The 17703-nt window shown below is 37.5% G+C and overlaps 1 protein-coding gene across 1 annotated transcript in view; it reads left to right on the plus strand.

Moving 5' to 3' along the window:
• SLC10A6 (solute carrier family 10 member 6) overlaps positions 1-17481 on the plus strand; it is a 30003-nt gene extending 12522 nt beyond the window's left edge. Inside the window, exons 4-6 of the mRNA XM_072622561.1 lie at positions 8728-8903; positions 11470-11627; positions 15333-17481. Coding sequence (XP_072478662.1) covers positions 8728-8903; positions 11470-11627; positions 15333-15484 — 486 coding nt within the window. The 3' untranslated portion in view covers positions 15485-17481. The remainder of the gene's footprint in view (positions 1-8727; positions 8904-11469; positions 11628-15332) is intronic.
• The last annotated feature ends 222 nt before the right edge of the window (positions 17482-17703 follow it).

Here is a 17703-nt window from a genome sequence, read left to right on the forward strand (position 1 = left end):
AAAATACAACTTCTTTTGTATTATTTGTTCATCACTTCCCTCTCAGGAGAAGAGTTGTGTGTTTTATCTTCATTCTTTTGGACTCATCACTTATTATTGCCTTTATCAGTTCTAAAGGTTTTTTAAAAGTTATTTTTCTCTATGATGTTGTAAATTCTTTTCCTAGTTCTGTTTACTTTGCTCTGCATCAGTTCATAAAGTTCTTCTCATTTTCTGTTGAAATTATTCATTTCATCATTTTTATGGCAAAATAACATCCAGTTATATTCACACACTGAAATCTATTTAACTATCCCTCAATAAGAGAATACCCCTTATAGTCTCCAATTTTTAGTTACTACAAAAAGAGATTCTTAAATATTCTGGTACATATAGGTTGTTTTCCTCTTTCTTTGATTTTGTGGTATACATGCATAGCTGGGTCACAGGGTCCATATGCACATATTTTTCTAAGTATAGTTCTAAATTGTTTTCCAGAGTGGCTAGATATCTTCAAAGATCCACTAACACTAAGCCAGAGTGCCTGTTTTCCTATAGCTCCTAAACCATTCATGATCTTAGTCTTTGTTAGTTTGATATGTGTAAAGAAGAACATCAAAGTTTCTTGAATTTGCATTTCTCTAATTATTAGGTATTTAAAATATTTTTTAAAAATATGATTGTTGGTAGCTTCTGTTTCTTCCTTTGAAAACTGTCTGTTCAGGAGAACATTGTATACAGTAACAGTAATCAGCTATGAAAGACTCAGTTACTCTGATCAATACAATGATCCATGACAATTTTAGAAGACTTGTGATGAGAAATCCTGTCCACCTCCACAGAGAGAACTGATGGTCTCTGAGTGTAGATAAAAGCATATTCCTTTCTTCCTTCCTTCCTTTTTTTTTTGCACTGTAGTTAACGTGGAAATATGTTTTGTATGCCTTTATATGTATAATGGGTATCATAATTCTTGTCTTCTTGATGGGTGGAGGGAGAGAGAGAATTTGGAACTGAAAGTACCACATCAGGAACACAAGGACTCTTCTTTAAGGAGGGCTATCAAATCTTCTCTCTTTGTCTGTTGCCTTCACTCCCATTTATGTGCTGTTGAATGAATTAGAGAAAGTCAAGAAACTGTGCTCAGTCCAATGCAAATTTATATTACATACTCTCAAATGGGCCCTCATAGCAAGGCAATTCTTTTATGCTGCCCTAATTGATTCACTGTTCTATTCAGGAATTAGCAATTTCAAATATTTTCATGTAAGTCTTCCATTGGACTACCTATCCTCTTTGGATGAAGAGTTTTACTTGTATGTCATTGAAAAAAAATGATACCATTTGCTTAGTGCTCTCTCTTCTTCCTTCCTCATTACCTCACATAACTTAGTCATTTTCCCCATTACCTCTTCCTTCACTTTGTCTCTCAGGAACATGTCTCTTCTTGATAAGGCACATCCCACTACAGATATCCTTGATCACACCCAATTTGGTTTGCCCTCCCCATGCTCTCTCAGCTCTCCAAATCTCTCCCTTTTCTTCCCAACTGCCTACAAACATTCCATGACCCTCCATCCTTAAAACACCCCCACTTGATCCTACCATACTTGCTACCATTCTCTTCCCTTTCTTGGGTAAACTCTGTGATAAAACCATCTACACTCAATGCCTCCCCCTTTTCTTCTCTCACCCTCTTCTAAACCTTCTCTAATCTGGCTTCCAACATCATTATTTAATGGGAACTGGTTTCTCTGAAGTTACCAATGATCCTTTAATTGCCAAATCTAAAGGTCTTATCTTTCTTGACTTTTCTGCAACATTTAACACTGTTGATCATCCTTTTTTTTTTGGATACTCTCTCCTCTCTAGATTTTTGTAACACTCCTCTCTCCTGGTTCTCTTCCTACCTACCCAACTGAGCAGGACTTCTTAGTCTCTTTTGTTGGATCTTTATCCTGCTGTTGTTGTAGTTTAGTTGTTTCACTCATGTCTGACTCTTCATGATCCACTTGAGGTTTTCTTGGTAAAGATACTGGAGTGGTTTGCCATTTCCTTCTCCAGCTCATTTTACAGCTGAAGAAACCAAGGCAAACAGTATGAAGTGACTTGTCTAGGGTCACATAGCTAGTAAGTATCTGAGGCCAGATTTGAACTCAGGAAGATGAGTCTTCCTGACTCTAGATCTGGTACTCTATACACTGTGCCACCAAGCTACACATTCTCTTTATCCTGGTCACATCCACTGACTATGGATATTTCTAAATAGAGTTCTAAAACTCCATCATGGGCCCTTTTCTCTTTTCCCTCTATAATATCTTGCTTGGTGATCTCAGACTCTCTGAGAGTTTAATTATCATGTCTATGTAGATGACTTCTAGATCCATTTATCCAGTCCCAGTCTGGAAATAATAGAGCCTTTGGGGTTTACTGAGTAGCGAGGGGACATGATCATTCTTGCACTTTAGGAAGATCACTTTGACAGCTGAGTGAAGGACAGACTAGAATGGGGAGAGACTTGTGGCAGAGATCAACCATCAGGCTACTGTCATAGTCCAGGCATAGGGTAATAAGTATGGGCAGCTAGATGACATGACGGATAGAGTGCTGGGCCTGGAATGAAGAAGATTCCATCTATGTGACCATGGGCAAGTCACTTAACCCTGTTTGCCTCACTTCCTCATCCATAAAATTGGCTGGAGAAGGAAACAGCCAACCACTCCAGTATCTTTGCCAAGAAAACCCCAAATGGGGTCACAAAGAGTCAGACATGACTGAAATGACTGAACGACTATAACAACAAGCCGATAGGTGTCTGTGATAGAGTCATGGCAGTGACAGAGGAGAGAAGTGGACATTAGATAGGGAATGAAGATTAAATCCATAGGCATTTACAACAGATTGGATATGGAGTGGGGATCAGAGGGAGGGGGGAATAATGTGTTAAAATTATTCAAGACTCCTTGAATGAACAGAAACAACTTTGATGACTTTCTGCTGATTGATATCCAGCAAGGCACAAAATGAGATGTTTGCCTTCCAAAGGTGTCTGTCATTGTCATTGAGTTCATCTAGCACTGAGCCAAAGGGATAAAGGGTTCCTCTGATTGTGAGGTCCTCCAAGATGCTTCTATTTGCCGATGACACGATCCTGATTACAAGTCCTGGAACAATTTAGTGCCTCCTAAAGGAGATCCACTTAAAATCCAAAATCATTTGGCCTATCAACATAAAAAAAGGGATTTAAAGAATGCCTGTTGACTAGACTCTGATAGGCAATTGGATGGATAACTCATAGGCCTCATCCATCAGTACATATATCTTGAAAAAATACTGTGGATGATGACTTCAGAGGATTAATGATGAAACATGCTTTCCTACCTCCTGAGGGGTAGAGGATGGGATCAAAATACAGGAGACATACATTTTTGGACATGGCCAGTATGAAGAGTTGTTTTGTTGGACTATGTGTGTTAATTAGAAGAAAGATTCTGTTTTTCTTTTCTTTTTTTTTTTTTTAGTGACTTGGGGACAAGTTGGGGAGAACAAGGTTCTTGGGGAGAGCAGTGTTGTCAAAAAAAAATAGGGTTATTGAATAATTAAAAGTACAGAAGTGAACAGAAGCAATTTCAGAAGGAAACCCAGATGAGCAAGACAGATTTAAAAGTAACATTGAATTTATCACATATTTATGCAAACCTTGTTACAATAATTAAAGTCAAAGAGCAATATAATGGTACATGTGACTCCCTCCTCTGCTTCTTTAATTAATTTTACATTAAAAAAAGTTAATTAGTTAAAATAAAATAAAAATTAAAATTAGATTTTTATTTTTTACAAAAAGTTAGGAATACAATCACAATTACTTTGAGCCCCTAGTCAGCGCTGAGATACCTGTGTAATCAGTTCTTGGTATCTCCCTTCTCTACCACAGTTTACCTTCTCTTTCTCTTTTGACAGGTTGGTCTAGTTCTTTCTGGCTCAGTTCTATGTGATCCTATCCTTTTTTTTGTATGCTCAGACCCTCAGAATCTCCATCTGGTTCTGAGCCAGCTTTTCTTTTTTATATAAGTGTCTTAGGACTTGAATAAGTCTTTCATTGAAAGGATTTGATTGATTTAAGGAGGTATACAGGCTCTACTCACAACTCAGTTCTAATTGATTTAATTAAAAAACTCTTGGAATGGGATAATTAATGAAACCCCATCATTACACTTAAAAAGAAAAGAAAGCTGTACCTAACAAAGATTCAGTTTCATTATCTGCACTATTTTGTTTGTGAAAATATTCATTTTATTTAGTGTTTGATAAATTCAGAGTGAAAAAAATCTAAAAAAAAACAGAAAAGAAAGATGCTGTGGATGGACAATGATTAGGGCCCAGCCTGGAACAAGTGGAGGATAAGAGGACATAGATAGGTTCTATATTAAAGGTGATATATACACATTGTTGACCTGAAAACTTGTTGAAGAAAAGGCCACAGGCTAATGCATACATTTTATGATTTAATTAATTAATTGATCAATTCCCTATTAAAGACAACGGTAACATAATGCATCATGGAGCCAGAAATGTTCTGGCTACCCAGTGCAGAAATCTTCTGGCCTATATACATTTTGCCGTGAGAAAAGAACTCTCCTAGTTGAACAAATCATAAATTCAGTAAGACAGGACAATTAGCAAAGCAATATTGGTCAGGCCTTGGGATTCCAAGCTGGGTAAACATATGTCTCGGAAATCCCACCACTAATAAGTGGCAGGCTTTCTGCCCTAAACAGATAACTGACATAGGAAAGGGTAAACAAAGTTCAATAGAAATTACGACCTAAGATGTCTGTGTTTTCTTTACCATTAACATGCCATAACATAGTGTAGGTCTACAAATATTAAGATATGGAAAACGTCCCATTATTCAAGATAGTGTCTTAGGTTAAAGGTCTCCTTAAGGAATGTAGAGTCAGCCTTGGCTGGCTTTGTTGACATAGGAAGAGGCACCCTCTGAGTTTGCTTCAGAGAGAACAAAGAGATTATTCTAAAATTTTATATTAAACATTATCAACATCAATGAGGTTAAAGATTCATTGAAATACCAAAGTATAGGTTAGATTCTGGTTAAGTCATGGGGGGAAATCTAGTTTGTTTTGCAGTTCAAATAGAGAGAATTTTAGTTTGAAACCTAGCAAACTGATTACAAAAAATCAACTTTAGTTTGCTTATGGCATTTTGTCCAACCCTAAAAAGTACACACCAGCCTTAATAGGAGGAGGCCTTTTTCCTACCCATCCTGCACATGGGTTTGAAGTTTTGACTATATCTATTTCTATGACCTGCAATCAAAACAGTATGGTAGAGGGGAAAGAAGGCAATATCTAGAATCAGGGTTCAAATCCTGGTGCTGTGTTGTATTACCTGGATGACCTTGAGCAAATGACTTCAATTTCTGAACCTCAGTTGCCACTTATACAAAGAGAATATTGACTCAATGTTCTCTCTAATTCCTAACAGCACTAAATCTATGCTAGATGAGGCAAGCACTGCCTTGTTCATGTCTACACATGTTCCAGAGCTTCTTTCTCATAAAGTGGTGAGAAAATGAGGAGGGAGGGGGCCATAGGGAGGGAAATGAGTTTGGTAGAGAGCTGAATCAGAAGGTAACCAAGAACATTTGGCTATTCATTTGACTCAGGGAGGCAGAATTGGGGAGCTAAAAGCATGAGCTTAGGATCAGCAGGACTAGGTTTTGAATACCAGCTCTTCCACTAGATTATTGTGTGAATGGAGGGTAGCCTCATTTTTCTCAACTAGAACATGGAAATAATAAGACTTGTATTTTGGACTGTGCCTGAAGCAGAGTACTTCCCTGGTAGTTTTGGTTCAATATTGGAACAAAATGAGACATTTATAGGTCATTCAGATTATTGTTTGTCATTCTTCTTAAAGAGGACCAATGACATCATGAGGGTGGTTCATGAGTTGGATTTAAGTGAGGCAGACCTGTGCAGTCATCAGCCTCACTCTCTCTTGCAGAGTCATCGGAGTCTAGTGGTAAGATGTAGGCCAAGATGACTGGTGATGGCCCAGGATGCTGTGGGAGACCTTGACCTTTTTAAACTAAAGTCTCACCCAGGTCTGAGTTTGTCTGAGTCAGTGCCCATTTGGTGATTAAGGGCTAGGTAAGAATTAAGACAAGAGATGGCCTAGTTTGGCATAACAAAAGAGTCAGTGTGGGAGGGGAAGACCCTCAGAGTTTCTGGCCACACCAAAAACAACTGTTATTTATACTCACTCTGAGTCATCAAAATCCAAAGAATGAGCAAGAGAGGCTTGGGCTGGAATTTATCAGTGAAAGCCAGAGTGGTTTGGGTTTAAAGTAGCTTCATTTGAATCACAATGCACTTTTCAAAAACGTGTTTTTCTAGAGTTGTATTTCAAGTAATCATAAATGAAACCTGCAAGACAATGAGTTAATTGTTCCAGTGTTTTGAAAAAACAAAATATAAAATTGAGAAGGAAAAAAAATCTAGCCCCCAAATCCGAAGATATCTTACAAAATATAAGCGACCAAAAATTATATTCCTTTGGACAGAGCATCCACATATAAGAGTATGACTCCCCACATGGACAGAGGGACCATATATTATGAAGGAAGAAGAAAAAGGAGGAGAAAGAGAAAGAGGAGGAAAAGGAGAAGAATTGCCCAACTTGAACTGGCAGGTTGTGTCCCCAGAGGGCATCTACTCAGAAATTGTTATTCATCCTTCATTCTTCAAGAGGACCAATGTCATTATGAGGGTGATGCCTTGACTTGTTCATGAGCTGGATTTAAATGAGGCGGAGCTAGGCATCAGCCTCACTGTCTCCTCCAGAATCTTAGAGGCAAGACAAAAGTCAAGGTGACTTGTGATAGCCCCTAGGTCATTCAATAGTTAATCAAAAAATTTACTTAGCAATAGGAGAAGAATATTGATAAGGAGAAGCATTGAGAGACAGGTAAGTTGAGTCAGCTGAGGGAAGCTTCTTTCAGAGTGTCCCTCTAGCTCCTCATGGCTTATCTGTACTCAGGCAACAAGGAAGGAACATCAACAACCTAAGTCCTTCTTTAGAGCCTTGAGTCAACCAGGTTTCCATAAAGATCTCAGTAAATTTTCAGGAGGAACTAGCTTACCCTGCATGGAGAAGGTAGGGCTCTTGCTCCTACCACAATCTGCATTATTCTATGGGAAAAGTGCTTTGTTACCCTTCAAGTGTTATAAAAATGTGAAAAAGCATTATTTAAGTGTGTTTGTGAATTTTTTTCCATTCTTAATATTGCCATTTCATTGGATGGGAAATCCTTTCAGGGAGGCAGAGAAGTAACATGGGATAGCCAAAAGACTACTGCATTCATAGTGAGAAAAAACTTGCCTGTTCTGTGAGGTCCTTGGTCAGTTCCATGACCTTTGTAGGCTCTGGCTGAAGGACTTGGCAGTTTGGGATGACACAGTCATCCCTTGGTCCTTGTGATTCAGTTGAAGGAAAGGTCCATAGGAAGGATGTGGAAAGTGTAGCTCTCTCAAACTTATGAGGTTTCCTCCAAGACTGAAAATATCTATCTCTTAAACCATGTTTGGTTACGTAGATTCAAGGAGAGAAATACTTATCAGAAAAGGCAGCCAAGGTCCAAGTTCAAGTTCAGAATCATTGACATGTAAAAACAATTAGCATTGTAGCTAGAGGGGATAGGAGTCCCTTCTCCTCTTCTTCAGGGTTAGAAGGAGAGATACAAATTGATAAGACAGATTGATGGAGAGATACACAGGGAAACACACAGAGACAGAGAGACACACTTCAGAGAGAGAAAAAGTCAAAGTCAGAGTCAGTGACAGTTCTATGCCATACATATTTTGCTGCTGCTGTTTGTCCTTTCTTCTCAATGAGGATCATGGTATCCGGGAGGTGATTGTCTTGACTTTCAGGTGAATTGCATTTAAGTGAAGCGGGGCTGTGCAATGTCACTTTCACCTCTAGAGACATCTGGATCCTGTAGTGAGGTACGGATCAGGAGGACTGGAGATGGTCCAGTATGCAATGGGAGATCTTGACTTTTTCAAGCTAAGGTCTTTAACAGGTCTCCGTTTTACCGAGGACACATTTTGTAGACATAATGAAAGAGTGAGAACAACTGCTATCTTCCCCTTTAACTTTTGTTAGCCCAGTGGCCAGCTCTCTTTTGAGGCATCTACCTCTCCCTGTTGACAACATAGAGATTTTGTGTCATCCTAAAGTTACAACTCCTTCATCATTGAGCCAGAACTCAAATAGTCCACTTGAAGTGGTCCAGCGTCCCACAGATCAGGGCTTATCTGTTTACCCCTATTGCATCTTATTAGTTGTTTGAGAGGATGAGCTATAAGATGGAAAAATTTTAATGAAGGAATCATAATAGCAACAAAGTAGAGGGAAAAGTGTGAAGATGCTGGGTCAGGGTTGGTATTCCCTAGAAAAAAAGTTTATGGGATGATGCTGAGGGAGAGGAAATGCTAAATATTAATTTGGACTATATAAAAATTTTGCCTAGATTCACTCCTATCCAAAATCAGGGGGATATATTAAAGCAAATACTGCCTTCTAATCTTCTGACCAACTTCTACCTTTCCTCACAACCAATATGTCTTTACGTTTAGATTATCATTACACTGATTAACTGTGTTTAGCCGCAAAGTGATTTCATTTTTTACTTGTTTTATTCTGTTTTTTCCTTTGTTTTAGGTTGGAAGCATAGCTGGAGTGCTGCTTTTGCTGGTGGTCATGATAGCTGGTGGAATATTGATGAAAGGATCTTGGAGTTCAGATATTCCCTTTATGGTCATCACTTTCATATTTCCCTTGATGGGACATGTCTTTGGTTTCCTTTTGGCTCTTCTTACTCGCCAGCCATGGGCAAGGTAACCTCTGCTAAGTGACCCCTCTCTCTCTTAGCTATCTTATGCATTCTATTGCTAGTCTGTGGATGGATACTTGTGCCAACCTGGGTAGGCGAAGAAGTGATTAAAGTGGTGGAGCAATGTGAAGCCGACTAAGTGTCCTGCATAAGGATCAGAGGACATTCCCATTAATAATTTAATTAGAGCAAATTAAGTATCAGGCTTGAGGAGTCATTTTGTTCAAATTTTGAACTTGATCTACCAAGCTGGCTGCTGCTAGGTCTGGTCCATTACAATTGTTGACAATCTGGCTGAATTGAAGTAATGAAATGACCTGTTTACTTAGAATGTTTATATGTGTAAAGATTCGAGGGTGCTAAAAGAGGAAATATGACTCTAGCAGGATACTTTCCCTAATCCCTGAATTTATTTATTTATTTTTGAAATTATTTGTATGACATACTTACTTTATGCTTTTTTAGAAGTATGATAAATTATTAGTTTTTTTTAAAAAATAGAATACTTAACACTTGCCATTTTACTTCTTTTTTTTAAACTTTGACTTTTTATTGTTTAATATTTAATAAAACATTTAATATTTAACATTTTATACAATTCCTCTTCAGTCAGTTTCAAATCTGTAGGATCCTATCTCCATTTGGACTGCCCTAGGTGACTGGGAAGACACAACCTTCTGAGTCTATCAAATTTCAGGGACAACTTTGTCTTTTAGGGAAAGAAGAAGCCCAATCAACATGGAGAAGTACCCTGCTACCCTATCCCCATATTGATGTCTGATACCTTGCCTATCAGCATACATATGACCATCAAATATGTGTCAAGGATGGGATTCAAGCCCAAGTCTCTGTTGACTTCAAGTCTAGCATTACATGGTCATGATCATTTCATAGATGACGGAGCTATACATAATGATGATGATGATGGTGGCAATGGTGATGGATTATAGACTAGGGCTATGAAAAAATTAAAGTTGTTCTGAAGAAAACCAGACTAAGGCAAGTAAAATTTAAAATAAAAATGTTTACATACATGATCCACCATTTATCATGATACTTAAAAATCAATCATAAATACCGACCATGAGTCAAGCACTATACTAAGTGTTGGGACACAAAAGTAGAACAGTTCCTACCCTCAAGGAGCTTAAAAGGCACTTATTATGTGCAAAGCATTGTGCTAAGGGTTGTGGATATGATTAGAAAAGATAATCCCTGTTCTCAAGGAGTGCACATTTTAAAAGAAGGAGGCGAGGAATCAGCCATCCATGTTTTACATTGAACCCTTTGATGGTGCTGGGACTTTGGGGGTTAGAATTTGTTTTTTATCCAGGCTTCAGTAAGTATGACTAATGGGGAGGTGGGGGCTATTGGACACGTAGGTCCCATCTTCATGAGGCCTGATGACTTGGAAGAAGGTTGGATGTAGGGTTGGGGGAAGATGTGGACTGAAAGGAGGGCTGGCCCTTTCCAGTGCACTGCTGTTCTGGGACCTCTTAGGTGCGGAGTCTTGGACTGGCTCCTTCTGGGTCTGAGAGGAGGTGGTAGTTCAATTTGCCCGGGGAGTGCTGCCTATGTTCTCTCCCTCATGGGCCTGAGGGTGAGTACTAGCATCTGGTAGGATCAGGAAATGTCTTATGCAGGAGATGGCATTTATGCTTAGCTCTGAAAGAAGCCAGGATTGTAAGAGGTGGAGATAAGGTTATAGGAATATATTTAAGGAATGGGGACGTCTTGTGCAAAGGATCAAGCTAACAGATAGAATGTCATGTTTGAGAAGAAGCAAATAGGCCATTTTGGTCAGGATATAGAATGCATGAGGGGAAATAATGCATACTGTGTCTGGAGATCTATTTTGGAAACAGATTGTAGAGGCAAAGAGAGACATTTCTATTTATCCCCAGAAGAATATGGTCAGATCTTCCTTTAGGATTTTTATTTTAGTAGCTATGTCTGCATTATGTGGTTTGGATGAAGATGAATTAGAAAGGGGAAAAATTTGGGGAAAAAGTTAGGAGGCTGTTACAATAGTCCAGGAGACAGTCTGAAGTACAGTAATAGTTTTGTCAGTAAAAAGAAGGGGAGGAATGTGAGATATGTTGTGGAGGGAGAAATGACTAATTGGCAGCTAGGTGCCATGGTGCCTATCCCCTGGAGTCAGTAAGACATATTTTCCTGAGCTCAGATCTAGCCTCAGACACTTACTAGCTGTGTGACCCTGGGCAAGTCACTTAACTCTGTTTGCCTGGGCTTCCTTATCTGGAAAATGACCTGGAGAAGGAAATGGCAAACCACTTCAGTTTCTCTGCCAAGAAAGCCTCAAATGTGGGATTAGGAGGAGGTGGACAGGACTGAAGAACAACAATTAGATATAGGATAAAGAAGAATGAGAAGTCAACGATAACATGGCAATTGGAATCTGGGTGGTTGGAAGGTGTCAGAAGCAGGAATTCAACCCAGGTTTTCCTTACTCCAAACATGGACTCCTATCCACTGTCCTGTGCTATCTCTTATGAACATAAGCTCTTCTTGTGGACAGAATTTGACTTAGATCATATTTTTGTTGGCAGGTGCAGGACCATTTCCATGGAAACAGGAGCTCAGAATATACACATGTGTTCCACTATGCTTCAGTTATCTTTTAGCTCAGAACAAATGGCCCAAGTATTTACCTTCCCATTGAGCTATGGATTTTTCCAGACGCTGAATGGATTTTTCATTATTTCAGGTTGGTGCACCCTAAGGATAACACTTATAAATTTTTAGTACTTGGTTTGGGATGGCAAAAGGCAAATGCCATTTTACTTCATTTCTTGAACTTTGACTTTTTTTGATTGTCTAACTATATGTCTTTTTATATTTCAGTTAGCTTTTTAAAATTTTATTTTTAATTTATGGAATAAAATAAGCATTTCTAAACATATTACAATAAAAAAAGACAATTGTACATGAAACTGTAAATCTACTATGCACAATTTGCTTTCCTTTCAAATATACAACAAAATTGTAGAGTAGGTCAGAAATTTCCAGGCTCTCCAAATTCCCTCCACAGACAGACAGAAAATTACCATGAAATGAAGACAGAGCAGCAAAAATAAAGGGAGAAAGAAATTGTCCTCTTAAAACATCTTGCATGGACGTCAGAGAGAGGTCTGCTCTGGTCAGGTCATTCCACCGAACCAACAAACAATAGGCCCTGAGGGAAGAAGACTAGGCCTCAAAAATTTTCATTTCAGGAACATTTTTTAAAAAAATGAACATTTTACCATTTTATTTGCATAATTCCAACTTGTTTTACAGAGAGGTCATACTAATTCACAGCTCACTAACAATACTTTAATGTAGTTACAAGTACTCCTTAGTCCTACTGTAAACACATAAACACCATTCAAATAATCAGAGGATCAAAAATTTAGATCTAGAAGGGCCATTGGATCAGATATCACATAACACTACCATTTTATTTTTTAAAGTTTAATATGCATTTTTTGCGATTTTTAAAACAAATACAAAATGAGAAAAGATTAAAAGAAACATTGTCATGTACACAACAGACCATAAGAAAAGATTTAATATAAAACAATAAATTTCCATTTCAAGGAAACCTATATAATAAATACTACATGTTGTTTTCAAAGCTGCCCAGCTTTACTTTGTTTCCTTGTTGGTTTTCTTTTCTTCTCTGCTGTGCATTTTTTACCTTTTTTTCCCCATCCCTCCACCCACCTCCCTAAAGAAGGCTATAATTAAACATCGATACACATAGACATCTAGAAATATATACATATATACACATAGACATATATGTAACACAGGCCTATGCTTATTTCTACTTGTTATCTTTTTCTCTGAAGTTGGATAGCATCTTTCTTCATAAGTCCAAGTCTTTGCATGATTTTCTAAATTAATCTGCTCATCATTTCCTGCAGCACAGCAATATGCCAACCCAACCGCATCCTTTCTGAGAAATTGTGAATGAAAGTTTTTCCCCCAATTTTCTGCATTCCTTTTATTCTTGGCTACATAGGTTTTATTTATATGAGAAAATTTTAATTTAAAATAATAGGAATTTTCATTTTTACACTTCAACAGTGTTCTCATCTTATAATTTAAGGTCATATACTGCTGAGTCTACTTTTTTTACACCTTTTTTCCCCAATTTCTTTGATGTTTCTGACCTTTTGTCCTTCAGAATGAACTTTCTTATTATTTCTGTCTAACAGTAAAACAATTTTTTAGTAGTTTAGTTGGGATGACATGGAAAAAGCAGATTGGTTAGGTAAGGTGGTCATTTAAAAACTATATTGTCTTTACCTAACAATGAACAATAAATATTATTTCAATTACCTAGAATCAGGTTTATTTGTATAAAAAGTGTTTTACATTTATGTCTAAGCTCATATAGTTCCTGTGCCTGTTTTGGCAGGTATATGCTCAGGTATTTTATAATGTTTAGGTATTTTAAGTGGTCTAAAATTATATTGACTAATATTGTTGATACATGATGTAGTTTGTTTTTTTTTTCCACTTTTGGGTAAATCTATTTTAACTTTAACTTTGAATCAGGATTACTATCCCTAATTTTTTTATATACTAAATTCTACATTTGCCCTTTATTTTATATTTGCGTATATCTCTCATTTTTATGTTTCCTGAAAGTAACATTGCTGAATTCAAATTTTTCATCTACCGTCTGTTTCCATTTTATGGGTAAATTCATCCCATTTACATTCTAAGTTGAAATTATTTGTTGTGTATTTTCCTCCTTCCTATTTTTCCTCACTGTTCCTTCTCATTCCTCTACTTTACTTGTATGAGTTACCTTTCTCTCCTACTCCTTAATCTATCCACCCCTCTAAGAGTCCCTCCTGTATCCTCTCTCCCCACCTTATCCCCCTCTTATTTCTTTCTGAATTTAGAAGACTTCTAGATATAGATGTTGCTCCCTCTTTAACCCCATTCTTGATGACAGTAAAGTTTCAGCACTCCTTGCCCTCCAAATTTGGAGAGTCAAAAGTTTTCTGACCTACTCTGCCATCTTCCCAGAATCATTTCTTCAGGAACTTTTACGTCATAGCCTCAGGAACTTTCATTTTACTTCTTTTCCTGAATATATCTTGACATTATTTAGCTGGCTTGCCAGAAAGGACTGTGCTTATGCGTAACACCTTCCCTCCTTTCAAGCATTAACTTTAACAGCATCTTGTTGTACTTCTAGTCTGATAGTTCTGGGGAAAGCAGAAAACATAAAACAGGTTCTTTAGAACAAGTTTCCTAGGGAGATAAGCAAACCAAATGATGAAAAGATTGAAAATATAAGCATATGCACCTCAAACAAATTGAGTTACTTTCAGAAGTTATGTTTCAGGTCTCTTTATTTAGTTTCCCATGAGTAACTGTTAACTAAGGAGAGCAATAATAGGGGATTAGGAGGGGGACAAGGATTTCATTGGAACGTTGCCAAGGGAAATGGACAATTTACATTGAAATAGACTTTTTCGGGTTGTGTCTCTTCAAGAACACTGGTCCTCATGAACTTATTTCAAATACCAGCTAATTTCACAAGGTTCCTGCAAAAAAATCAGACTCTCAGGCAATCAATAGTAAAATAATTCATCAATACTGTGCACTCCGTAAAGGCATATTGCAGATAGAACACAACTGACCCAAGAAGTTGCAGAGAAATACATATGATTAATCTCGTCGGTCAATTTACTGACTGAAGCAAATTAAGTTATTAACATTTATCTGGTCCCTGTTACCCTGTTCAAGTCAATTGAATTGGGTTATTATTAGTAAAGTAATAGTAAGAATATAATGTTGAATAAGAAAAATCATATCAGAATGAAACTCATATTAATTTCCAGTGTTCTTATATTGGTTTTTGGTTTTATCCAGGTTTTTTCACTCATGTAACAAATGACTCTTGGCCTTGAATAAAACAAACTTGAAACATGTAGAGTCATATACACACATACATACAAATACATATATACATATATACAATACATATACATAATATACACATATACACATACATATATGTATGTACACACACACACACACACCCATAAACTGAAAGGGACCTTAGAAGTCATCAAGTCCAAACCCCTCATTTTACAAAAGGCAAAACATTCCCAGAGAGATTTAGTTGTTCACCCAGGGGCACACAGCCAGCAAGCTGCTGGGGCAGAATTGGAACTCTTGAAGGCTTTCTCACTCTGAGTCCAGTGATCCTGCTCCACCATGCTGAGGACCTTGTTTTAAACTCCATTTTCTTTATTAGATCCTTCCCTCTTTCTCTTCCTTTACTACAGGTTTATTTTTAAAATAAAAAATCCTGAATTGCATTTAGTTGACTGCAATAAAAATAGTTTTATTATTATTCCTATCAAATGGCTTATAGCTGTCATGTATTTGTCTTCCCTGAAAGTTTATCAGACATACAAGAGATTTTGTAAGAAAAAACATGAAGAAAAGGACCTTGATCGCAATCAAGTCTCTGAACTGAAGGAAACAGCTGCCAGGAGCGAGGCCACTTCCTTTCTGGAGAGGGATGAGGAGGCCAGTGTGGTGACCCTGTAACTGTCAGGACAACAGGAGCAGTATGCCAAGTAACGGTCCTCTCTTCATCAAAACTCTAGTAACTGTTGGCCAACAAGTCAATCTATCTGCTTCAGATGCTATTACTGAATTGTGTGGATAGAATCTATTTGATTATTTAAATGTTAATTGTCAGTATATGAATTGTAATGTGATCCCTTTTGGGAAAATATTTTGTTCCTTTTGGGGGGAAAATTAATTTGATATTATAATAATCTTCTCTAAGTAGTATTCTATTGTATGGATACTTTAAAAATAACAATATACTTGCATGTCATTTTATAACTCTTCTTTGCATTTGGTGCCACCTAGATTCGTCCTTATTGCTTATAGGACTCACTGACCTGCCTGCTTATTTCAATTAAGTCTAGGAGCTGCCAGATGGTTCAGTGGATAGAGCAGTGGCGCAGGGGTCGGGAAGGTCTGGGTTCAAATTTGAACTCACTAGCTTTGTGAACCTGGGCAAGTAACTTAACCCCAATTTGTTCCCCCGGCAAAAGACAACCTTCAATCCAACTTGATAAACGTTTTTCAAATTCTCACTTCGTTCCAAGTCTTTACTAGATTATGTATAAATTTTAGATAATATTGGATCCCTACCATCATGGACCATATAGTGTTGTGAGTTAGAAGTTCCTGAAGCTATGCTGACTGGGGTATCTATTCAGCACAGGGCACATAGTAGATGCTTCATAAATGCTTGCTCAGTGCTAAGTGAGTCTTTGACTGCCTGGTCTAGCATAGTAAATTTTGGACAGCTGGAAGGGAACAAAAGAGAAACAGTTGTATGATGTAGTAGGTAGAGTAATGGGCTTGTCTTGGAGTTAGATTGGGTCTCTGGTTATGTACTTATCAGTTATGTGATCTTGGGCTAGTCACTTAATGTCTCAGTCTCCTCATCTTTAAAAAGCGGAAAACACTTAACATAGATGCCAATCAACTGGGGAAGGATTAAACATATTATGGTAATGAAATTCTTGTGCTATAAAACAAAATAAAGTGATAATTATGAAGAATTCAGAGAAGTATGAGATTTAGGAAGAGTGGAGCAGGTTCAGGAAAATAACCTACACTAATGAAAAAAAATGAATTGAATGCTATGCAGTTATAATGACCAATCTTGGTCCTTGAGAAGAGTTTGGAAAATGCATCTTTGCAGAGGTAGGTTTGGAGTACTGTGGGTATAGAACACTGTGAATCTTGTCAGACTTGGGAGCGGGATTAATTTTGCTGAAGTGATTTTTTTCCCCCTTTTAAAATATTTTTGTTACAAGGGAGGCTATATTTGGAAATGTAATTTATGTAAAACAAAAGGAATCAATAAAAATAAGAAAAATAACTATTATACAACTTTTGCAAGGATCAACTAAGATAATGAATGTGCATAAAGCACATTAAACCTACATAGCTCCAACTCCATATTGGCTGTGATGCTGCTGGATGCTAAATTCTTACCTGTCCCTTTACACCCACCCACTTACTAGCTATGAGAGCTTGGGTAAGTTGCTGTCTCAAGTCTCAGTTTCCTTGCGTGTAGAATCTTTCCAGCTCCAAATCTCTGATTCCATGTGTCTATGACCTTCTTTCCCTTTCTTTTGTGTCTTCTGGATTTGGGGGGCTGTTTTCCTCTCTGATCATTCCTTAATCCTGTGTCCCCCCAGTATGAATTTTCTCTAGATTATTTATTCGTAACAATTCTCTAAGTCTAGCAGATTGTGGGCACCTTGAAGGAAGGGACATATCCCTTACCAGACCCATAGATTTGGCATAAAATGGTGTCTAATTCAAAGAAGACCCATTTCCTGACACCGTTTGAGGCTATTTGGTCACCAGAGCACACTCCCTTTTTAGTTCAGCCTGCCTATTAGGTACAGCCATTAGTTCAAGAAGTCGAACTAAGTCCTAAGATCTTAAAGTTTCTGAGGTCATGATTACTACTCCTGTTTTTTTCCCCTAATAAATTATATTCTTGATCTTTATTTTATGTTTATGTGTATGTATTTTCTATCTCTCCTGACTACTCTACTTTACTTCTACTTTCTACCTTGCCATTCTATTACATAACCTATCTCCCCTTCAAGGACACCTCCTTATCTTCCCATTCCCATTTATCTAAATACCCTTCTATACTTTCTCCTTATCCTACTCCCTCATCCTCCCTCAAATCCTTCCCTTATCCTCTCCCTACTCCCTATGGCTTT

The sequence above is a fragment of the Notamacropus eugenii genome, chromosome 7 (assembly GCF_028372415.1).
Source record: "Notamacropus eugenii isolate mMacEug1 chromosome 7, mMacEug1.pri_v2, whole genome shotgun sequence".
NCBI classification, from domain to species: domain Eukaryota; kingdom Metazoa; phylum Chordata; class Mammalia; order Diprotodontia; family Macropodidae; genus Notamacropus; species Notamacropus eugenii.